Consider the following 25820-nt stretch of genomic DNA (forward strand, 5'->3'; position numbering starts at 1 on the left):
CACAAAACAGGAGAAGTCCTAAGGAATGGACAACAGAAAGAGCTAATAAGAAAAATACCTTTGTGAGAAGCCCCAGCCAACAAGTATGTTTCTCTTTTGGAGAGAGTGGGTCTTTATGCAATAAATACTTGAATAAATGGATAGATAAAAGGAAATAAATAAATATGCAGGTAAGGTAAAATGACTGCGAAGAATCAGTGTAATAAAATAAAACCTTGGTTTTGTCAGGTGCTGAGATGCAGCTTTCCAGAGAAGTAGCAGGCTGTAGTTTGCACTGGTAGCTCTTCAGATTATGCCCAAATACTTTGTTTACTTATTGATCATGATGGAAAAGCACATGACGTTTCCAAGCATATGCGATTACCATATAAACCACGAAACATTCACTTTTCTTTCCAACTTACAAACTGCAGTCTTTCCAAACTTGGATCGCGTATGGTATAGTAACGAAGATGAAACAGCTAAATGGCTCTATAAACCAGCTCTCAGTTTTATTCACCAGGAACAGGTCAGAAGGGCCAGAAATGGGGGAGTGGCTGAATCTGGTGCATTTTTGTGCTTTTCTCAAGTGCCCTCTCACATCACCAATGAAACAAGGTGCCCAGCCTGGGGACCCCATTCCCTGGCAGCTGCTACCCACTCCAGAGGCACTCTGACTTCTCCTAGTTGGCTTCCCAGAGTAGGTTAAATTTGCAGGTAGAGATACTAGTGAAGAGCCTACCTGCATGTTAGTCTCCCACTGTGCCTTGCCCTCCAGCAGGGAGTCCAGAACAGCCCTGCTTGGCTCCTCAGCTGCAGAATCGTTCCCGCTCACCACGTAGTAGGATGACCGCACCCTCTTGAAAAACTCAACGTCAACGTTCTTGCTATTGCTGTGGTTGGGAATGTACACCAGATCCAAATACACCGGGGGTCCTGGAGGCACTGCTGTGGATTTTGCCACCTTAGTATTCCCAGGTCCTTCGGAAATCAAACAACAAAAGACTGTTATCACAGGCTGATTAAAAACATGCATTTATTAATTACTGTTATAACCGCTGAGATGAGGTGTGTCCTATTATGGCATTACACTCCCACATCTAATGACATGCTTTGTTGTCTAATGACATCTAATTGTTGTGTCTCAATTATGATTGTTAATGTTGTGTCTCAATTATTCCTCCTCAATTATGGGAGGAAAAACCTGAACAACTGTAACTACATAATACAAAAAACCCTCACTACCACATAACAAAAGACTGACTGAACCTTTCCCAGTAATCTACTATTACACAACAATTACTATGCAGGTCTGTGATTACAGAATTGCCATTCAGTAAATGGTGGTATTATTTTCCAGTTTTATTTTAAGAAGTACAGCTTTTTGAAAGTCTTGGGTACACAAATTATAAAACCTGGGGTTTGCACAGGGAGCCATGGAGATTTGAAGCAGTCCTGAGATTTGGGGTATCAGCACATAGCATGACACGGTAGCTCAGACTGTCTTATAGGTGCATCAGGAAGCTACTACACGTAAAACACAAAGAGAGTCAAAGAGGAACCTGGGAGGACAGAGAAACCTGTAAAGCAATTGCTTGAGGGAACTGAGAACAAGTGTTTGTTTGCCTGCTGGATCCTTATTTGCATATGCAAATCAGCCACTTATCACAAAAAGTAGGGGGGAGTGTGTTTTTGCCGCTGTACATAGTGTAGTACTTGTTCTAAGAAGAGCTTCAGTCAAAAGAAAGTTCAAAGTTTAAACACTCACATGAAATACACTATCCCCCCCCAAAAGCAGCCTTTGCTATGCACTGAATCACAGTGTGAACTGAAAATCAGGATTTGACCAGTTATTTTATCCAGATGATGATCATTTATGTTCTATTAGCCTTCTCATGTTGTTACAGAGGAAAAAGCTTAGTAAACAGTTATCAGAGCAATGCACTCCATTTAGGGTCACATACTGTAAGGCCAGCAAAGTCCATTACAGTTGTCTAGCATGTCCTGCTGTTCATCATAGGGTAATATGCCAAATAAGCATTGTGATACGATACGATTTCCTGAATTACAGAGTTTTTACTATTGGTTGTGTTACAAAATCTTTTATCATCTATCATCATAAAATCTCTGTGACATGCCTTTCTGAATCGTGGATACCAACACTGGATAAAATATCACACATTGCCTTTTGTACTTTGATGTCATTATCAAATAGATCCTTGTCTTCTGCCCTGCCTGAGAGTTATGCTTTAAGGACAAAGAATCTTATCTAGAGCTAAAGTGCTGGAGAAATGTACAGCATGAGGAACTATACTGCTGCTTTGAAAGGCAGCCACTAACAGATATATGTAAATGACGGTGTAGGAAAGGAACAGTGGACCACTTAAAATGGGGAAGCTAGAGACAGTTGAATGCTGCTTTGTTTGTACTGAATCCTAGACCTTGCAAAAAGCTCTCAACAGAACATCAGTCCTGACAACAGCAAAATCAAAGTATCACCCAGACACTCTCTATACAAGATCTGCTAGAAACAAGAGATTAACACAATGGCTCCTTCGGTAATCTAATTCATATTTTATTACTACTTAGAATACACAACAGTCATTCAAAATGGCATTAACTTTCTGTACGTTTAGTCATTGCTGACGGTTTTAAGACTTTAACTGGATTATGTGATGTACATACTTAGTTCACTTGAAGCGGTCTTATTACTGCTATACTTTATTAAAATACTCCTTTTAAAATGAATCCAGCAAATAGGAGCACCCAGTGGCTGACAATACCTTTACATCCCACATGATGTTAAGGGCATTGTGCCTACTTGTTTCTTAGAGAGAATAAAGCAGTATACTTTGCTACTGATTTCACTTCACCTGCAAAAGTGGTACTTTTAATTCTATTTTTTAATTAACAGCCTAGATAGCTAGTATTAAGTTATTTATATTTTATGTACTATCTGAGCAAACTGACACATCAAGTTTCTCAGATTAAAAAAGTTAAATTTGTGGGTTTCATGCATTTAAATTGGCCTTTACATGCTGGATTTATATTTAAAACCTGGACTTTGGGGTTTTGCTACAAACCACATTCTCAGCTGATAAAAAGGCAAACTAACTTCACTGCAACAACTAAGAAAATCTCAACACTAGGGAAGTGCTATCTGTTTTTACCTGTAGTTGCTGTCTTTGCTGACTTGGATGTTGTGTTTGCCGCATTCTTGGTGTCCTTATCTTTCTCTTCTGCTCGAGACTTTACTTCTGGACTAGAGATATTTTTGGTTGCCTTCTCCACAGACTCCTTCTTTTTTGGAGAAGCTGTTTTGGAAATTTTGTCTAAAGATTCTTTTATAGCTGGCTTTGGTGAAGCCACTTGTTTTGATTTACCATCACTCTTTTTAACAGGTGAAGATGACTTGGTCTTGGTACCCTGCTTCTTTGTCTTTGTCTTTTCTTTGAGGTCCTTCTTCAAAGCTTTACCTAAATTCTGATCAACCGGCAGAGCCTCTGGATCAACCATGGAAACATCAGGGTGCCTAGGGGAAGGGCTGCGATCTTGTATTGGGACAGGTGGTGGGTCAATGTGTTTGTAGGTAATTGTCTTGTCTGTCGGAATGGTTTCTGACTCATCTTCCGAGTCAATGTTAGCATCTGCAGTGATGGAAGGACATTCCTCGGTCTCCGGGGGAACATCCGAATCTGTCTGAGATGGGGCAGACTCGCTCACAGACGTGGGAGGGGTTTCATCACACTGCCGCCCTTGCTGCTTTCCCCCCGAGGGTGGCTGAGCTCCCCCGGACTGAGTTAATGGTTTCTCTGGATCTTGAGACTGTTCTTCAGTTGCAAACCACTCGAGGGGGTTTGGGTTGATAAATGAGGGTGAAAGTTCAGTTTTGGGATGTTTATATTCACAAGAGGACACAAGGCATAAGTCAACATCTTGATGGGATTCTGCTAACGATTTTCCTGGAGTGAAATGTGTGCTTGCTTCATAGGAATATCTAGCAGCTTCAGGTGACCTGGTGGCTCTCCCAGTTGTCTCAAATGAGTAATCTGTGGCTTCAGGCGAGCTGGAGGCCTTCCCAGTTGTCTCACAGGAATAAACCATGGCCTCTGGTGACATGGTGGCTCTCCCATTTGTCTCATAGCAGTAGCTAATGGCTTCTGGTGACTTAGTCGTTTTCCCTGTGGTCTCATAGGAGTAATCCATGGTATCGGGTGACCTGGTAGCTTTCCCAATTCTCTCATAGGAATAACCTGTGGCCTCGGGTGATTTGGTGGTTTTCCCTGTTGTCTCGCAGGAGTAATCTGTGGCCTCAGGTGATTTGGTGGTTTTCCCTGTTGTCTCATAGGAATAATCTGTGGCCCCTGGTGACCTGGTGGTTTTCCCAGTCATCTCATAAGAATAATCCATGGCCCCTGGTGACCTGGCGGTTTTTCCTGTCACCTCATAAGAATAATCTGTGGCCTCAGATGACCTCATATTTTTTGCAATTATGTCATAGGAATAATCAGTGGCCTCAGGTGACCTAGTAGTTTTCCTGGTTGTCTCATAGGAGTAAGCCATAGCCTGAGGTGACCTAGTAGATTTTCCAGCTGCCTCATAGGAGTAGCTAATATCCTCTGGTGACCTAGTGGTTTTCTCTGTAGCCTCATAAGAATAACTAAGTTCTTCTGGTGACCTGCTGCTTTTCTCTGAATCTTCTTTTTCTGGGCTGAGTAAAGCTTCTGGACTGTACTTTGTTACGGGTTCCTGGTAACCAAACGCTTTGACAGAGGACACTTGTAGTGACCACAAAGGTGTTTGACTAGCTGATACCACTTCTGAGATTGCAGGAGATGAATCCGGAAAACTAGGATAGTTCAGAGGAGTAGATTCCCTTGGAGTAAATGGAGATTGGTCAGACTTTGGTGACAGCTTTTCTCCTAGGCTCTGCACCTTTTCTGAGGTAAAAGAAGAATGTAACGACATATCTCTGGGTGGAACAGCACCTGAAAACGTTTCCTCTGGCAGTGGTGAACTCACCTGGGAAGGTGTATGAGCTGATGAAGTTGAGGATGAAGCTTCAATTTGAGATACTGAAATAATTTCTGAAATATCTTTCTCCTGAGAGTAAGAAGACTGCTCCACAGGGGAAATCTTCTGCACAAAAGTAGGCTCCTGTATATCTGAAGGGCTATAATCTACTTCTGTTGGGCCATTTTCAGATATATGGTGCATACTAGTGCCTACAGTAGGATATTCTGGAGATTGCCTACTAAAGTCCATTGCTAAAGACTGCTCAGGGGACTCCTGACCAAATTCTCCGGACATAGTTGACTGCTCAGGAGATCTGTGATCATGCACCGGTGTTCTTGATTTTGCGGTTTTAGGTGAGAAATCTGGTGGAGAAATTGACATGGGCCTTGGGCATTCTTCCTTAGATGGAGACATTTCTGTTTCCTGAAAAGTTGTTGGTGTCTGTACAACGGACACAGAAAGGGAATCATCAACTTCAGTAGAGTGGGGAGATCCAACCTCAGCATGCAAAGAAGGAGATACATCATCAGTAGTTGGTTCTGGAAATGAACTAGTAGCAACAGATGCTGTAGAGACAGAAGCTACTCCTTCTATATGGGAATAGGTGTCCTCCGCTACAACCTCATCAACAGGAGTTGCAGACTTATCAGAAACAGTGCCTTCAGAAATTGACATTTTGGCATCCTCTTTTAAAGAGCCAAATTGACTGATATCTATTTGAGTAGGTGAGAGATCACCTGCTAACTTCCGCTCATCCAAGACCAGTGAAGACTGGGAGCTGCTGGGTTCTGTATCTTCCATTTTCCTCTCTAGGCTGCAGCTATCCTTAATTACCATAAACTCCACGCTTTTTTCATCTTGTTTTTCTTGGAAAATGCCCCCAGAGCTAGCTTCAGAAGCTGGGCTCATCTGAACAGGTGATTTTTCTTTTTCGGGTTTCCCTTGAGAAGAACTTCCATAATCTCTGGTGGGAGACTTCAAATCAGCAGTCAAAAATGTATCATAAGCGGTGTCTGAACCTATCAGTGGTGGACTCCGTAGAGGTGAGAGAACCTTTTCAATAGGAGATTCTGAATCTGGCACAGGCTCATCCATAGGGCTTATTCTGGGTTTTGCAGACTTATCTTTGACTTCACTGAATTCAAAGCTAACAGGAGCGTCTGTTGACTTTTCACTGGTTTCAGAGGGAAGCTGGCTGGACTTTTCATCAGTGGGAGACTGATAATAAGGTGTGTGGCCAGCACTTCCAGCAGCAGACTGTGAGGGAGATGCTACTTCTAACGTTTTATCTTCAGGGCTTGCACAGTGCTCTTCAGCAACTTCTTGATGTACAACAGGCAACGCAGCAACAGGGACAGGCTCAGGCAAGACCTTGATCTCATTGGGAGTGAGTGAAAAGTTCACACTGCGTTCACTCAGTGGTGTTCTGGCAACAGGTGATGGAGGAGACAAACTGTCAGCTGGACTCTTGGTTGGACTACGTTTTCCAGCAACATCTTCTTGATAGGATTCTTTGATTTCTAATTTGGCAGTGCCTTGGACTTCACTTTCTTTTTGCCGGTATACATCGTGGAATACAGATTTGCAGAATTTGTCTTCCTCTAGTGAAGAGGGTGGTGAGATGGTGGAAGCTGAGGCATTGTAGTCTTTACCTTCTGTGGCCTCTGTTTTGGATCCTTCAGATAATCCATTAAAAGCATCTGGAAGTGGAGAAAGTTTAGGCCTGCCAAACTCTTGAGAGTACAGTGATGTCTCGTACTTGGTAACGTTCACATACTCTTGAGAGGGTGACTCACTTTCCTCATTGTTAGTTTCATCACTCATGACATCCCGGGGTGTTGACATTTCATCCATTGGAGTTGGTTCACTGGATATTTCAATGGTAGACTGTGTGTAACCTGAAGTAGCAGTGAATTCCTCAGGCTGATCCTCTCTATTTTCTTCATCAGAAACAGTGGCTTCACTTTCTGAACCACCAGGTAGTGTCTCATCATGGATAGAAGAGGCTGGTTCAATTGCTGGAGACTGAGGCTCTGAGCATTTTGTTGGTGTAATTATAAGTAGGCCATATTTATCTTCAACTTCACCAGCTTCACCAGCTTTGTCTACCACAGCCATCACATAATCTTCTTCAGCTTCTATTTTTTCAGTTTCCTCTTCATCTCTGATGTCTTCTGCTTTGTCTTCCTCATCTTCTTCAGTCTCTTCCATTTCTGCCTTTTCTATTGCTTCTTCCCTGTCTTCCTCAGCCCGTTCATCTGATGCCTCATAATCTGCCTTTTCACCATACTTTTCACCTTTGATGTTAACATCTGCTTCAGCCATTATTTCTTCTGAGCTCTCTTCAGTTTTTCTTGGTTCCTCCATGTAAGGTTTTGTGATGTCCAGTGGTGTCTTTTCTTCATTTTCACCTCGTTCTTCAGCTTCTTCCGTCTCTGCCTTTTCCTCATAATCTCCTGCTTCAGACGATTCTTCCAAGCCAGTTCCCTCATCTTCAAATTTTTCATTGTCATCAACCCTGTGCTTTTCCACAGGTTCCAATTCTTCAGGTGACTGTTCACATTCACCCTCAGCCTCTGTGGTAGTTATGCCTTCATCAGAGGACTCAGCAGGTCCTTCATCTAATTTTTCTCTTTGTACTTCAAGGGCCTCTTTTTGCACCGTGCCAGTGAGTTTCAGTTCATCCTCTATAAGTGCAACCTGAGGTTTTGTTTCTTCTGTTGTTTCTACTTCTTCAGCTTTTAATTCCTCAAAATCCTTTGTTAAATCCTCTGGTGAAGACATAAGGGATCTCTCTGCTTCAAGTTCGCTCCCATGGGCTGCAATTTCTGCAGCTGCTACAGCTGCTACAGTTGTGGCAGCAACTCCAACTGCTGCAAGGGCAGCTTGTGCTCCACTGACTTTGATCTCCTTCTTCACAGTCTTAACTTTTCCTTTTTCCTTTGGCTTTCCAGCAGGTACTGCTTCTTTTTTAGCAGATTCCTCTTTCTTTTGTGGTTTAGGCTTTGCTGCTGGCTTTTTGGCTTCAGTGGAAAGAGCAGGTGTCTTCTTTGTTTCTTTAGGAACCTTTTTGATGTCCTTTTTGGCTTCTTTTTCTTCCTTCTTAATTTCCTTTGTCTCTTCTTTTTTAGCTTCCTTTTTAGCTTCCTTTGGTGGAGTTTCTTTCTTTACTTCCTTCTTAGTCTCCTTCTTCTCTTCCTTTTTCACCTCTTTTTTAACTTCTTTCTTGATCTCTTCTTTTTTGGGTTTTTCCTCTTTTTTGATGGCTGTTTTTTCCTCTTTTTTAGAAATATCTTTCTTTGGTTTTTCTCTTTCCTCCTTCTTTTCTTCATGTTTTGCTTTGCTTTCCTTTTTCACTGACTTATCTTTTGATCCTTTTGGTTTTACATCTGTAGCTTGTTTTTCAGGAATTTCATATTTTAATAATTGTTCTTCTTTACTTGTTATATCTTTTTCCACCACTGTAGGTTTAGTCTCCACTTTTGCTGGTTTCTCTTTTTTAACTGTAACTTTTTCTTTGCTTTCCAGCTTCTGAGGCTTTTCTGGCGCCGGACTGGGCTTTGCAGGCTCTGGTGTTTCTTCTTTAGATTCTTTTCTGACAGGCTTGCTTGGTGGTGTCTTTGCAGCAGGCTTGAGACTCTCCTTGCTATCTGCTCGCTGTTTCAGCTTCGCTTGTTTCACAGCTGGACTAGCGATGTTGCCGGTTAGGTCTTTTTGTGTAACCATCGGCTGTTTAAGGAAGTCTAAGTGTTTGAGTTTTTCTAGTCCTTCTAGAATATTATACTGGGTGCTGTTTCCAGGAAACAGAACTCGGATTATTTTTTCTGCAGGATTAGCTGGATGCCACACAATCAGGCATGAGACAGAGGTGAAGTAGGATAATGGAATGTCTAGTTCTTGGCCATTTGGCAGCAGGAATTCAGCTTTATCTTTGTTAGTACCACTCCACTGCTGCATAAAATATTGCATCTCTTTGCTGCTTTTGACAGGATTAAGCACATACATCTCAAGTTTGCCAACACCCATTTTCTCAAATAAAACAATGGGGTCAATGGTATTTCCCACATTTCTGAAAAGAGGTTCTGGTTTCATAGACAATTTATTTAAATACTGGAGAGTTAAACAAGCTTCTTCTACACTCCTTTTCACTCTAAAGTTAGGATCCAGGTTCTTCAGGTTCTCAGGTACATTAAGGAATACAACTCCCAAATCAGGTGAGATCAGATTCTTCATCCAGTCACTGTTGGTGGTAGACCCTTGAGACTGTTCCTCTTCTAGTTCAGCTATCTTTCGCTGAAGCATGCTATTGACTCCTGGCAGGTTGTCATCTCCAATGTGAGTGAGCAGAATGGAATCTACCCTGTCCAAGTGCCGGATAAGCTTCCAAAAGCAGGATTTTCTTTCCGATCCTCCATTAATAAGCATGTTGAATCCATTCACGGCAAACAATGCAGAGTCCCCTCTTCCCCCTGGGAAAATGTAACAGCAGGGTTTGGAGAGCTTCAAGAAGCCTCCTGAGATTGGAGGTTCCAAAATGTCAAAAGGTGATGGCACTTCCACTGATTCTGACAGATACTCTGTGAATTCAGAGAGTCCTTCCATTTCAGGCAATATGGAAGCTGAGTTAAGTTTAATGTTAATAAAGTCTTGAAGGTTGTGTCTGTCAAGGTTGGAATTTTTCCAGTCCCCTTCCTCCGGACAGAAGAGGGTTAGGCTGGCTTTGTTGGCAGGGTGTGTGGTGCTCAATAATTCACCAATCTAGGGTTGTAAAACAAAAACACAAGAAGATGCATGTAAATTCATTTTTTAATGATGATTTAGGTCAGACCATAATATTTACTGATTACAGATAAAACATTTTCATTTGCTTCTGCACTGGTGACTGCCTGTCCTAGAAGCTACAGGAATCTGTTACCACAATCAGTTTACTACTGTACTTTTTTAAAAGAAGGACATTTTCCCAGTTCTATTGCGACAGTACCCAGAGGTTCCCCCTTCTCTCCTCCACCCTTTCTAGATGGATGGTACAAGCTTTTATAATTAGAGGGTATGAGGACTATGAAGCTAATGCTGCCACTATCTCTACCATTGGCTCATGAGTCTCCCTGCTGCCACAGTCCATCCAGAAGAGCCAGTCAAATATCTAAGGGACAAAGCACATCCTCCTAACAGGCAGAGAGTAACTGCAACTCAAAGGAGGCCAGCACGCTCTCACGGGCAGCCACCTTCCTCACCCCTTCTCTCACGGGATGTATTCCACCACACCATTATTACTGCAGTCCTTCCTGAAGGCTGGCTCCTGAAAAGCCAGCAGTGCTCCCTCATCAGCACGACTGACTGCAGGAGAGTTTTCCAGAACACTAAGAAACGAGTTATTGTTTTAGAAATGCAAACAGCGACAAGTTTTGTATTTCTGAGATTATGGGCTGAAGAAAGAAAGTGTTAGGGTTAAAAATGATCTTGTCATTATTTTGACTTTAAACTCATGGACCACAGAAGTTGAAATCTAGAACAACTCCATTAATTTTAACAGTATTTTATAACATGCTTGTACCAAAACCAACTGCTAAAATAAAGGCCCAGAAAATAAGTTCTATGCCATCATATGAAGAGCTGTTGCTCTGTTCCAGTCTGAACTGAAAAACAGTATTTGATGGTCCCAGATCAGTAGAAAAACAAACATGAAAAGTTATGACATATTTTAAAACTTGGGCAGTTCCATAGATACTTTGACATTTTGTTTTACTGACAATTAGGTTAAATGTACTCCCTTCCTGCTCTATTTGTTCTTAACAACAAGACCACGAAATTATGTAAACTACTTCCTTGAAGAAGTAATTAAGACATAAAACACCAGTGCAAAATATGCCAGCTCATCATCATGCAAAATACCACAACTTTCCTTGCAAAGACTCAATTGTCAGTTCAAGATGTAAGAATAGTTTCCATAAAGATGATACAGATTATGCTACAGCTGAATAATTGGGAAGTCTTGGACTACAAGCTGAATCAGCAGAAGAAATTAGTATATAAAAAAATTAATGATGTTTGATCACATTAGATCTCTTTGGGCCTCCATGTGTGTATGTCTAACTTCCTTTCTTGGTGTTAATTTATTTTCAGCATTTACCAAAAATAAAACTCAACAAAGATGCAGTGGCTGTTATCCAAAGAAAAATAATCCAAGCAATACCTAAATAAAGCAGAAAATAAATACTTTCTATCTTCCTTTGTCAGCCTTACTTCGAATCCAAACCATTTGACAGGACTATAAATAAATCTCACCCATTTGTCAGACACGGCTTTGTTTGAAAAGGAGCAAAGGGAAAAACAAGGCAAGACAAAACAAAAGGAGAAAAGGATGAAAAGAATGAAAGATGAGAACAGGAGACATGTTCCTGCTGTTTATTGCAGAAATAAGAGAAGAGGGCAGCAGAGACCACAGCTCTGAAATGAATTTAGGACTCCTTACGCTATGTCTCTGATCAGGGTTGAAAACACATTATTAGGGAGAGACAAAAATTGTAAAAGATTACTTCCTCTGGATGAATAAATCCAAGTCTGTTGCACACGTAAGGAGATAACTTGAGTACAGACTGTTTCTAATATAGGCCCAATTTTCTGGCTAGATAAAAAACATCATATGGTAATACACTGGGCTAGTGAATATACCGGGTCAAGGTTTGGGGTTGGTCCTCTCCAGTTTATATTGCAACTATTTGGATTTCTGCTTCGTATTCCTAAGTTCTAACATTCTTTTCCCCTAAAAGTGGGCACACACAATGCAGACAGTTTAAGCCACTGGTAATGCAGGCCAATGAAAAGTTGGAGAAAAATTATACCAGACACAGATCATATCTATTAGGAGTAGCAAGTTCAGGAATGCCCCAGAAAAGGTCTCAACAGATTTGCTTTTCAAATGATGACACCAAGGGTATCAACGGGTCTGCTGCTTATGCTCTTTGATAAGGCAAGAGATGTAACCACTCCTTCTTTTCCCTGGATTCAAAGTCAGTCTGGGAGCAAAGACATGTATCTGTGAGCCTGATCGTCTTTTCAAGCACAGAGAGACATCTGTTGAGGAATCCTCGTTTTAAAGGTGTCGCAGCTCATGAAGGTCAACAGCAAATTGGCTGCTCAGAGAAAACACAAGACTGTTTCCTACCCTGGACCACAAAAGTAAAAAGAAAGGTTTTTCTATGCTAGCTGCTGTTGCAGAGGCAGTGGAATGGGACATCTTCATTCTTCTGACATGGGAGGAGTAGAGAACACCACTTCTAGGCATTGCCTGCAGGAGGTTCTGCATGCCAGAGATGGATTTCTGAATCAGACTTCATAAGACCATCCCCCAAAGGGTATTTACTTATTTGTAAGCATAATCCTTGACCTCATTTGAGGTTTGGTCCAGTGAAGTATAAATGGGCAGAGGCCAGAAACACCAACTCTACACAGCGCTCATCAAACCTTACATGCTTATAGAATCGTAGATTCATTTAGGTTGGAAAAGACCCTTAAGATCATGGAGTCCAACTGTAAAACTTACACTGCCAAGACCACCAGGGTCAGGACAGCACAGAAATTCTTCTGATCTCTACTTAGAAAATGACTAACCACATTTTTCTAGCCCTTTCTTCTAACATTTTGTAGACCACCTAAAAATTTCCTGGTAATGGGACCCTTTAAAAAATGATGTTGCATATGCAGACTGCAGTGTGGCAGGCAAATGCAATCGTTCCTTGTTTCTGTGAAATCTTGTAGAAGCCATGAGAGTCCATGGCTTCAGAAATAATAAGCTGGAAGCCAACACCTTCTATGAGCCATGCCGGCTGGCCGGTAAGCCTGCTGCCAGCTGCAAAGGTGAGCCAAGTGAGCCTTACTCAGCCCACGGCAGTATGCCCTGCACCCTCCACTGCGGCAAACCCTCCACAGCTGTAACCTACGGCCAACCAACAGCCCTCTGCTTTCCAGCCAACAATTTCACTTCCTAACACTAATGGCAGGATTTGCCCTTAGTTTTGCATGTAGTCATAAAGTAATTATGTGTCACTAATTAGCCACAGACGCAAGGAGCTTGGGTTTGCAATTTCATAGAAAAGTAACTCTGCAAACTGCCAGTGAGTTTTAGGTGTTGTGCGTGTTTCAGAGAGCAGGAATCCAGCTCTTTCCCCATCCTACAACCATATGCTGAACAAAAAGGCTTTGAGAATAGGATCAAATGGATACAATAAGATAGCACTGGAGCTCTGGCAAACTTTGCTTTTTCAGCACTGAACTTTCAAATCTCACTCCACTGACATGCTCCTAATTAATTTTGGAAACTAAATTCCTAGGGATGCAGCCATACATTTATTTATTTTTTATTTAAATATTTATTTAAATATATACTTTACACAGCAGCCAAATTAATTATGACAGCTTGTTTACTATGGGTTCCTGCCCTATGGGAACTTTCAGACACAGTACATTAAGCAAGAAAGCAAAATAACAAGTCATGAAACAAAATGGCATTAAATACTGGTATACTTCATACTTATCTTACTGGTATGTAAAAATCACAAGATTTACAGATTTCACTGGCCAAATTTTAAACATTACTACAAAGAAGCCAAGCAGGCAAGTGGTGCAAAAAACTACAGTTATTCCAACAGACAGCCTCTGTTTTATTTAATGTCACCTATTACTTTGGTGCCACCGACCAAGAATCTGGTGTCAAGTTCAATTTGACTGCTTTGTATGTGCACCTTAGATAAACATGTATCTTTTAAACACAGCACTATCTCCTTCCATTGTCAAAAGGTTCCTTGATTTTCCGTTTCTGGAAATTACAATTTAATTCCCCACATTTAAAATTAATTCTGTTATTAAGCAATTTACATCAAATCTGAAGTATATTAGAGAAACGTTTTGAAAGAAAGACTATAACGAAGAGTAAAGAGCATCAGCATTAGGCTGTCGATGCTAACTCTGACAACACATTGGGCCACTCTTGGTCTTCTAGAAACCTCTGCCATCACATGACAATATATGGAAGACGCTTTTCTGAACATACCTCTTGATCTGTGAAGATCTCAATGAAATTCTGGAAGGAGAAGGACCCTGACTGAAGAATGAGTTCTCCTGTGTTTTCAAAGCACTGTCCAGTTAGTACAAGGAGCTTGTGTCTTGCAGCATCTGTGATCATTAAGCGCACCTAGAGTGAAGGAGAGAAATACATCAATAATGGGAGTTACCATGTGTTTCTATATTCCTCTGAGAATGTGCAATTTATGTCTCCTAATTTAAAACATATTTTGCACCAGAGTCTCCCAGGACTGTTGAAAAATTACCAAATTACAGTGCTGTTTACAAAAGACAATGAGAAAGGTGCAAAAGAGAAAAAAGAAGGGACAAGAAGCAATTAGTGAGAACGTCTGATGAATAAACTAAGCTAATAACAAGTCATAATAAGAGCAAGGAGCAGAACAGAACAAAATCTGAATGAAAAAATAGTATTTTCAATGAACAAATATATTCCCTGTGTAACTCTTGGTGAATTTTAATAGCATTGGTAGCCTTGGTAGACTGTGTCCCACATAAATGAAGGACAACTGCATGTGTTAGACTCAGGTTTTGGGAGGCTGCTTTTCTTTTCCCAGGGTACAGTTGAGAAAAGTCATTGAAAAGTAACAGCCACAAATCACACATAAAAGTGTCATATTTAGTCTGTCATTCTGCTGTAACCTGAATCATCTAGAAAGTCAAGGGAAAATTCTGCTTCACCATAATGATAAACTTGAGCTTCAAGCACTCAGGTACAGTCACACACACTATTGATATCTCATTATGTCACTATGGACATTAAGTTTTTAAAATGTGCCAATGCAAGACCTATTTCAATATACAGTAGTAAATTAAGTAGATGCCTGATGGCAGAAATGAGCTTGCTACGGAAAAATAACCTTCTGCATTTTTAAATAACTCTTAACTATTTTCAAGTAGATGCTCCTTACTTTACTTGATCCTTACTACATTACTAATAATTCCTGTTTCCCCGCCTAGGGGAAGATTTATTTGCATACTAAGAAAAATCCACGTATTCAGTATAATCCTGTTGGCTGAATTAAACTTAAGAACAAAACTAAACAAAACCTGTGTAAGATTCTGTACAGTTGAGTAAATTTTTCACAAATACTTCAAAAGTCTTGTCCAACACTGAAAACTCAATTCATCAGCCTATGGTAAGGTATGAATTTCAAGTGCACTAATTCCTCTGTTTAAGGAGGAATTCAGTTAAATCAGAATAGTGATTCCAGAACAAGGCTATCCACGTATCAAACTAACTGAGCAGAGTCCATCTGGAACAACTCCACATGATACTGCATCCAAGCTCCATCTCCATGGAGATGACATAATCAGCTCTCCTAGCAAGCTATTCTTTCAAATTTTTATATTGATTGTTAAGCAATCAGTCACTCTAAGTAATTCCCACACACATCAGGGAGGCTGAGCAGGAGGACTTGACCTGAATCTCTAGTGAATAACTCGCATTTTCAGTACAAGTAGAAAAGAGGCATTGAAAAGTATGTACCTGAAAGAAGATCCCAACTCTACATTTTCATTGTTATTTTATTAAATAAGTGACCCTGATACTAAGCAGCCGAAAGTTCCTTTAATTAAACACAGGAGTAATGCTCGCTGGTCACTAATTGTACTAAATAATTCTAAATTCAGCAATGTCCTTGCTGGATGAAGTGTATCTATTTCTGCTTCAGACAAAAATACAGATAAATGCAGCCGACTGTCCTGATGTGTGGTGTTCAAATCTTGTCTGTTCTAGCTGTACTAAAACCATAAAAGAACTGGCTTCCTCATGTATATTTTTTTCTTGTTGCTGGCAGCAGTACTGGGCAGTCTGCCAAATTATGTGTAAACTCACCAGGTTTTCCAACAGCAGAATTATTCCCTGACTTGTGAATCACTGATACGTGACTATTAATTGATGATGAAATATGTTCTGCAGAGCTAGCAAACTATGGCAAGCAAAGAAGTAAACAAACGCTTGCAGACTACAGCATGTAATTTATGCTATACACAGAAGACCAAGAGACACATAAATTCTGTGTCTGGGTATAACAAAGGCTTCCTGAAGGACGACCAGAAATTTGTCTCCTGACTTCAAGACCACACCACTTCAGAACAAATACTGCAAGGTGGTGATTGTGTTCCAGTTTACCCTTGTCTGATGTTCCAAACTGTCTGAAGGAAGTGAACAGCAAAATGCAGCCTCAGTCAAAACAGAGCGTGAATGGAGACAGAAGCATCAGCAGATCAGCAGTTTCTCAGACTTAAAGTACAGCTGCAGGAGATGGGAGCAACGGAGTGGGGTCTTCTTAAGAAGGCAGTAACTGTTCATGGGGGTTTCAGAAACTTGTTTTCTTTGGGAAACTACAGTCTCACTCCCTTTAGGCCTCTCTCTTTTGGGAGGTGTTTTGGCATTTGACAGAACAAGACAGGAGCTTTGGGCAGAACCATGCTGCTCTGTGGCTACTACCAGCCGCATTACCAGGAATTTCTTAAAGCATCATTTTTCTTTGTTTTTCCTGAACAGAGAGATTCAAGTTCCTCTACTGGTGAAGTCAGAGCTCCATGGTATATATATCATGGTCTCCCCAGATGCAACGTGAAGATCTCCTGATACATGAAGAGAAGTATTCTATTTGCCATAATGGGTAAATCACATATATTCCAACATCCAGTTTAATTCTCCAGCCTCATTCTTACTGTCTTTTTCTGGCTTCTGTTCAGTCAGTCTTGCTTAGCCAGCCAAGGTAAATCTCAGCTTGTAACCTCTGGCTGTGACCAGCTTGGCAAGACGAAAGCGAAGAAAAGATTGCGTCCCACATCCAGCAAGAAGAAATTAACAATAACCTAGTCAAACATCTTCCGGAGCCAAAGGAGTAAAGCCAGGGTTCAGAAGTCATCGATGGGCCCCAGACCGTGTTCTTCCATGTGGTCATCCACCAAAGGTATGGCAAGCAACAGCGACAGAAACGGCATTTCCACACTCTTGGCAGTTCCTTCAGCTCTTCCTCCCCTCCACACTCACACACATTACAGCTTTTTGCTCTGAATGCCTGAGCCTATTAAGAGCTGTTACCCAGCTGTCCCTTTTCCTTACCAAGTAACTCCAAGGCCTTGCGAGAGATTTTCACACATTTTTTTTAGTGAATGAGCTGTTGTTAACTAAAGTGACTGACTTATTTAAACTGCTACAACTTCAGAAATGTCACTTGTTTCAGAGTCCTTCCTCCTGTTTGTGTTTAATGTCACTCAAGGCTGGCAACAAAACAGATGTTTCACTATGTACTGCAAGCACAGCCACTTCACTTCCCAGTACCAGAATATTTATTCTGAATATATTATTCAGACTATATATTCAGAAAATATATTCAGAATATAATAAAATACACTTCACTTCCCATAGTACCAGAAATGGTACTATGTCAGTGCTTCTCAGCACAGGCTAGTAATGCAATTATCCCTATTTTTTAAACCTTCAGTCTTACTAGCTAAATTTGGCAATTTTGTGTTTGAGCTACTTGCTCAGTTCTATGATGCTGCTCCAGCAAGTCCATGAGGAATTGGTAGTCCTCTGCTGGGACACTCTCCAGAGCCCATTGATCATGTCACATGCCTTTTGAAGGCCAGATAGATCAACCTAGAGTCACCACCACAAGCTGACAATTCCTCTCAAAGAGATAAATTTGTCTCAGGGCACCTTCAGGCACTTTCTTCATGTGTAAAATAGGCATCCAGAGCTACCAAACAATGGTGGAGCAGAAGAAAAGCAGATGCAGTTTAAGCACAATTGCCTCGATTTCATCAAGAAGGAACCTGGAGCATTACGAGGAAAGGAGTGATGGCATCAGAGGTGTGTTTCTGTCCCATGCCTCTGATGTTTTACCAGGGTTCTGGGAAACCGGGGAGAAAATCAAGGTATGCCTGATGTTTTTAACAATATTTGCTCCTAACATGTCTTTTCACCCTTAGTTAGGACCTGCTTTTAGTCTGCCGAGACTGTGAAAGATAGTGTTGGCGTTTGTCAATCACTAAGCTCAAAGGCAGTAACTGACGTTCAGCTATCACCTCAACTACATCTGCTTCACTGCTCTCATCCTCTCCGCTTAATGAAGCTTTTATGACACATTCATTGCTGATTTACCTCAGTACTAACTGCTTCATCTGAGGGATTGATCAGGACTACAGTCTCCAAGACATCACTTCTGTGGTGGAGAATCTTCTGACCTGCAAGCACAGAGAGAAAAAGAAAAAAAAAAAGAAAGAAATTAAATTAGATCAGTATGGTTTAAACCCACAGTTTCCATGAGCTTGTTGCACGTCCTACCGTGCAACAGCTCTGTGGTCACCCAGCGCAGTGCACATCTGCCACAGCAACTGCTACGCTGCTCATCTCTTCAGAAGCACCCATAGCATGCGGTCCTGTGGGCCAGAAACACTGCTCTGGAAAATTCAAGGTAATGAAACAAACGGGTAACAGCACCAGGTCCTGTTCCTTCCCCTTTGCCAGAGGAGTCCGTGTAACTCCCCTTGGTCTCACAGAGCTGGTGTGAATCAGGGACTGGATTAACGATCACCAGCTGAACATCTGGGCCTGTATTTTCATGGATGTATCTACACCAGATACAGCTGAGATTACACACTTCTATAACATGCCCAGGTAGTTTTAAATTAATAGTTCCTCTTCCAAGAACTATTAGCAGCTTAGCTGCAGCAGCAGGAAAGTCAACACAGGCTGCAAACTTTCCCTGCAAGAAAAAAGTGAATACTTGTACTGTATGCTGGTGGCTAGCAAACATGATTAGTGAGACAAGCAAAGGAGCTCAGGGGTGTCCCTCTTGCCTACCACCACCAGCACTGTCCCACCATGTATGGCACGTCATGTACCATGGGAGTGCTCCACGATGGGCTGCACGCCATGCACACACTGGGTCCCTGGCAGCACCAGACAAACCAGCCAGGTCTCCGGCCCCACCAGATGAATCGAGTGAAAGCTGGGACCCACCCTGCCAAAACTCCCCTTTCAGCCTTCTGCTAATATTGATTAATGTCACACATGACACTGTGAGAAACTCCCTGTGGGGATGGTCGGACACACGCGCACGTGCACTGCCCTGCTTCATCTTCCTCCTGCTTACAAAAGCCGTGGCTAGCAACTTTGGGCAACCAGAGTGAATGGGCATACAAATACCAGCCAGATCCTGAAAGAACGTCTGGGCAAGTCTGGAGCAGCCTCGCAGACCACTGGCCTTCACGCTTAGTGAGCCAGTACCTGTATTCAATAGTGATTTTCATCTGACTGGGAGTGGATGCCAGGGAAACACAACAGGACTCTTGACGTATTTTTTTTGTTATGTTAATTAGCAAGTTCTTATCAAGGTCTCTTTCTGTAAGAACTTGCAGTGAGCTTAATTTGCAGCCGTACTGTCATTCAGAAATCCAGTCTGGTAATTAGTTCCAAAAAAACCACCAACCAAACCAGAAGACCAGTCCCTTCCAAGCAAACCCCTCCGTGTAATATTAATCCATTAAAATAATTAATTGCGCTTAAAAGGGTGTACGAGGGACTCAGGACAAGTCACCTGTTTGCCTGCTCAGGAAAACTACCCTGTAAAGAGAAGCAAAAAACCGAGCTGGGACACGCCGAAGGGAGCCCGGCTGCGGCGGGCAGCCTGGGAGGGCGGCCAGCCTTGGGGGGTGGGCAGCGTGGGGGGGGGGGTGGGCAGCGTGGGGGGAGGGTGGGCAGCCTGGGGGGGCGATGGGCAGCCTGGGGGAGGGGCGGGCAGCTTCCCCCTCCGCCCCCCCTGCGCCAGCGGTGCCGCCCTCCTCCTGCTCCTGCTCCTGCTCGCCCTGCCTGCCCGCCTCTGCCCGCCCACCGAGCTTCCAACGTGCTGTCCTCCGCTGTTGCTCGGGGGAAGCTCTGCATTTATAAGCCTGAGAGCTTACAATCAAATGACATAGTGAAGAAGGAAAAAACTTCAGTGTTCTCATGTAAAATGTGAGACGGGGGTGTAGTTTACTCTCTGTGCATGACAGTGCCTAGAGACTTGTGGATACTGATCTGGTTTGTTTGAAGAAACCTAGTTTTCTTAACATACGTCTTTTTTTGCTATGTTTCCTTGAAAGGAGGAGACAGACTGTGTATTACGAAAAGAGAGGAGGGCAAGTCTCTCTGCAGCATCGTTCTGGTAATACGCTTTGTAGTTCAATTTATTTTTATAGCTCTACTTGCCTAACAGGAATGCATATATAAAGCTATATTCAATTCAACGTCCAGATGGCTGCGTTACTACAGACACCTTCAGAAGGTGCTCAGTGATCTGATACTTAAGTTATTCTGCAGAGTTCCTTCAAATTAAAGATTAGGCACAGTTTATTGAATCTTGTCTTTACTGTTGTTAAGTAAACAAACTGCCACCCTTTAGTTGCCACAGAAATTTGTCACTTAATAGTTGGTGATACAGAGCACACACTTTGTTCAGGCCAGAATTTTAAGTATTTATAAGCCTTACAAATGATTAGGCATTAACATATTTAAACACAGGTAGAAAAGAAATACATTTAGCCACATGCAAAGTTAGACAATGATGCATAGTGTCCACCTGAGTCAAAGCACCCGCTTTGGACTTCACTGAAGCTACTCCGAGTCAAGCATCTGTGTAGCTGGGAGGGATTTGGCATGAGGAGTCACAGCTCCTATGACCAGCAGTGACAACGGTGGTTACTTACATCCTGCGCTCCCATGGGCCAGACACCACAGGTCCCAGTGGTTGCATGGTGTCATGCAGCTTTTTGAGACTGATTTCCAGAGGCAAGCGTAGAGGTCTGCACCATGTACACCATGGTGCCTGTTCAGAGCTGCATGCGTGACTGCCTCATCCTTCCAACTCCTCAGCATCAACATGTGTTACTGCTTATCATACAGGGTGGGGACCCAGCACTGGCAGGGTGTGAGTCACCACGAGGGCTCCCATCCCACTGTAAAATGTGGGAAGGTTGTGTCTGCTTGCTGATATCAGTAAGAAGGACCTGTGACGCTGCTTGAAAAATAAAAAATTATGTCCTCTAAAAAACTATTTACAGTTTTGTAAGAGAAACACAGGCTTACTGGCCAGATTGATACCTTGAGATGCTCAGCTAGAGTGAAGGCAAGTCTCCCACAGGAACAGTTTTATCAAACAGAAATGAATTAACACAGTGTGGGAACAGAAAAGCAGCAACAGCGTTTCACAAACTAGCAAGAGACTGCCACTTACTAAGCTGCTGATGAAGTGGGAGAACCTGAGACTCACTGAATCGGAGAAGATCTCAGATTGCTTTAAATTAACTCTACTGGATTTTTGCAGTCCTACTCTACACATTTGACAGAACATTTCTGTGATGTGTCAGAGGAAGAAAGGAAGAAACTTCCAGGTTGCACAGAAGTGGTTGAGTGGATAGATTTTACCTGCTTATAGTTTCTGGAAAGCAAGTGGAAGTCCTATCTAAAGGCTTTAAAAAATAAATATTCATTGTGTTTGGAATAAATATATATTTTTTTTAATTTATTGACTCATCCTTGATTTCATTAAGTAAAGCTTCAAATTAAAACCAGACACGAATAGAGTCTTGGCAGCTGTTTGATTCAGAACCAGAACAGAAAGGAGAAGTCAACAGCATGCGACATTTGCTTAAAGGGCAATTTCCACACACAGCATCCCAGTTCCTATTGCCATAGGATCCCATTGCTCCCTTACACAGCCAAATACCAATGACATTTATAGTACGATTAATGAGATGGAGATGGTGTCAATAACATTTCCTAGAAGTGACTGAACAGATTTCCTAATTTACACAGTTCACCTCTTCAGACCAATCAAGCAGCTCGATCATAAGGCCCACTTTTAACAGTCATTACATTAAATTTGTGCAAACACAAAATGTATATGAAGGGCATGGGAAAGGAAGGAAGCCAGGAAGCCCTTCTTCAAGTGTTGTTTAACCAGGGATCACTACCGATACACTTCTCACTTGGCATGCCTGTGCAGCACCACCCCCATGAGTGTGCACGCTGTAGGCAACATGGTACTCAAAAGAGGGGTTCCCATCAGCCCTCCCCACCACCCCAGATGGACACCATTGCTCACTTGCTCCCCGTCAATGCCATTCCTGCAGAAAATAAACACAGCAGAAGCAGGCAAATCTTTTCCTGTGATGATTCTTGGCAGAAAGGGTAAAGGGAGAAAATGGTTTCCCTGAAGATGATGTTTGACACCTGAGCTGGCATTCAAACACAGCTCTTTGGCTACTTAGAACATGTGGGTTTTTTCATTGTACAGAACTTTAAATTATCATTTCACTGTCAGAAGACATGACTGCTGTGTTACGCTAGTCACTGTGCTGGGTGGCATTAGCGATGGCACAGGTTTCAAGGCTTGCTAACAAAATTTCCCACAAGCTATGACTAGACAGTGAACTCTCTGCAGCTGGAAACATTCACTGCTCTGCACTTGCCAGCCAATGCCCATGACCCCCCAGTTGCCCCTGTCTTCCGGAGGAAATGGACAGTGAGGGGAGAAAAATCCTCCAAAATGAACCATAAAATGTCCATTCCTAGATTTCATTCTTCAGCTCTAAGAAAATGTCTTTAACAGACAAATACAATCACTGAAGAAAAGGCATTTTCCCAACAGGACAACACTGTGTTTGAGGAGCAGCAACATGCAACCTTTTTTCTTTGACATTTCTGGGACTAGGTGGCAGGAAAGGCTTGGTGTATTTTAGCTTTTACTCAGGACAATGCCCCGTTTATTGATATCCACACAGGGTAACATCTTAATAGCTTTAAGTCCTTGTTGCCTTTACACCCATATAAGCAAGAGCTAGTTGACTGAAAAATATTGCTAGCAAGTATTTCATATATGTGAGTATATGGGGGCGTGAAGGCCAGGTGGGGGAGGAGAGGAGGGGGTTTACACTCCTTTGCTATGCATCCAAGCACTAAAGGTCAATGCATGGGCACATCAGACACTCTTTTACATTTAAGTAATTTGGTATAAGAAAATATGTCTTTAGCAAAACCAGAAGTAATAAATAACCTGAGGAACATAACGAAGGTGTTCACCACTGAACAAGAGGTCCGACAAAGCATGGTCTTTGAGCTGCTAAGACTCTGAAAGACAGTACTGGGGCTTGTCGGTTACTATGCTGGACAGCAGTTACTCATGTTCAAGAATCATCCCAATTACATCTTTTTCAGATTTGCCATGTCTGATGAAGGTTATTGGAAGGTTATCATATCCTTTGCACATGACATATTTAAAGCAATAAATTCCTTTGGAAAAAAAAGAACTTTTTGCCTAGACAGCAGTAACCCATACTTTTAAAATAACTTCAAATGGCTCATTGTTTCATCTTCTTTTTCTAGTGGGGACCTTCAAATTTGTCCTCCAAAAATGATATGTTAACTTTGTGTTCAGCGTGGTTGTTCTATGTTATCAACAGAGTATTCAGAGTTCTCATCATCTGACAGTTGCTATTCCTTACACTAATTGAATAAATCTGGGTTTTTTTCTTGTTTTCAGCACAGCAATCAATGGGTATAAAGTGTCAAATAATGCTATAATTGTGGCCAGCCCCCAAACCTCCCTGCTGTCAACCTGGAGGCACTACATTGCAACCAGTATCTGATTCCAGACCAAGGAGAAAGGATCAAGATCTCCTTTTACAGCAGATTATCAATTATCTGAAGAAATCTTGCATAATGGTATGGAGCACTTCATCCCTTTTACTTTGTCTGTTGAGACTGGGCCACCAGAGCACATTAAGTTTTCTGCTGACCTAAACTGCAAGCTGAGAAATAGGTAAGTCTACAGCATTAAGTTGCCAAAGCAAACTCTGATGTTGTAAAAATCTGGAGTTCTGGTATCTGTAAGTAAGAAGAAAATGATTTGCAGACTTGATGGAGAAATGTCTGTGTAATGTCTAAGTATCAGACTGTGAGAGCTGACTTCAGAAAGCCCCTTCCAGGCACGCTCTGAAAGCCCTACAGGTGATGCCAGGGGATGCAGAGGCTTATCAGTCACTCTTGTAACTAGCTGACCCAATGGGGAGTGCATAACATAGGCACAACTCCATTTACGTCACAGAAGATAAATTCACCAACTCCGCTGACTTCTTAAGTTTAAGCTGGGTACGAGGAATCTATAGAAACTTTTTCTAGCAAGAACTCTTTCGTATGTATGAATATTGGAGTACTTTACACATTTCTAGGTGAAAATGAATTCCATATACCTGCTAGGATGCTGAGTTGGTGCGACAACTGTGAACAAAAAGTCAGCTCTACTAACACTGCTGAGCCCTCTGATGATGACAAAATTTTGGAAGAGTGACAGTGATGACAAATTGTGACTGTTTTCCTTGTAATTATTTAAACCTGCCCGCTCTGACGGCAATGGATAGTTCATATTCATATCCATATCTAACGTTACATGCTTTTTAAAGCAGATTATGTGTTGTCTCCACAGTTAGGTTAATCTTTCTTGCATCTGATCTGCTGGAATACAAAACTGTTGTGACTCCAAAGGAAGCACAAATCTCATTTTATCCTCTCTCTCCCTGCATAAATGGAATTCATATGCAAGTTTCATATGGTTCAGCTGCAGCCTGGTGATAGTTAAACATTTTTCCTACTTGTACCTGACTTGCAACAATTCATTAATTACAAGTCCTGAGAAGCAATGTTGTGCAGTGTATTGTATTTTAGGATTTTTTAGCTCACGTTTATTTAATGAATAAAGCTAGTTGCATATAATTTCACTTTAGTTCTTGGGTAAGTCCTTATCTGTCAGATCTCATTTGGGTTTATACTTCCAGGTAATAATAGAGCCTTGAAAGTGGAAGGCTAGACGAAGATGATGATGCAGCCTGAACAGTAACTGCAAGATTTAGCCTCCAGTTACTGTATACAAAACCAGTCCACCAATCCTTGCTCAGGAATCTTGAACAGCAGTGAGGGAAAGAAAGCCAACCTCTTTGTGCTAATATTTGTAGCTGGATTCATACTTTCTGCCTCAAACTTGAATCTCTAATACTTGCAGACTTGTAAACTGAGCTGTGCTAGGAGCTGCTGCAAGAACTACCAGAGGTTGCAGGGGACTTCACTGCTGTGTGACCCATTCCCACTGAAATCTCCTAAAGTAAATTCAAGACATTAAATCATGTTTCCACACACCCTGTTGATCAACAGGCTAATTGCATCAACTTCTCACACTAAATACTGATTTCTTACACTGTTTGCCAACTTCATGTAACATCTGATTTGCTCTCAAAATACAGCCCTTTCTCAAGTGGAACCAAACTGCTGGCCTTGTGTTCCCATCTGTTACTGTCAGGGGGAAATTATTATCCTAAAGTGTCATTCTTCACCTTCAGAAACAGTATTTTTCATATAAGTTTTGATGTTTTGCAATTTCAGGGCTCTATGAAGGACTGCTAAAGCATTAAAAATCTCTTCTGAACAAAGTAGTACTACAAAAAGTAGTCTGAAGAAAAAGTTGAAGCAAATTGGTCTAAAGAATAATAACAATAAAAGTTTATATCTTGCATTTTTAATGCCTATTAAAATAGGTTTATCTCCCCAAAAGGGGATATGCCACAAAAAATGAACCAAATACCCCAGGGATTTCATTATCGATTTCACCAAGACTCTGGACAGGAGTGAAATTTAAGATTGCTGAAGACCTCAATAAAATCAGAGTCAAGGACAAGAATACACCTGCTGCTTATAT

The 25820-nt window shown here is 41.7% G+C and overlaps 1 protein-coding gene across 2 annotated transcripts in view; it reads right to left on the minus strand.

Moving 5' to 3' along the window:
* Positions 1-25820, minus strand: part of MAP1B (microtubule associated protein 1B) — a 77582-nt gene that overhangs the window by 7192 nt on the left and 44570 nt on the right. Inside the window, exons 3-7 of one of the 2 annotated variants that reach the window (XM_080372213.1) lie at positions 18197-18279; positions 14045-14185; positions 4148-9753; positions 3150-4045; positions 722-960 (exon numbers count right to left, since the gene is read on the minus strand). In XM_080372213.1, the coding sequence (XP_080228339.1) occupies positions 722-960; positions 3150-4045; positions 4148-9753; positions 14045-14185; positions 18197-18279 (6965 nt within the window). Of the gene's footprint in view, positions 1-721; positions 961-3149; positions 9754-14044; positions 14186-18196; positions 18280-25820 lie in introns of both variants that reach the window. The other variant, XM_080372212.1, reaches the window with a different exon arrangement.

This window comes from Falco punctatus (genome assembly GCF_963210335.1).
Source record: "Falco punctatus genome assembly, chromosome: Z".
In the NCBI taxonomy this organism is placed as follows: Eukaryota; Metazoa; Chordata; class Aves; order Falconiformes; family Falconidae; genus Falco; species Falco punctatus.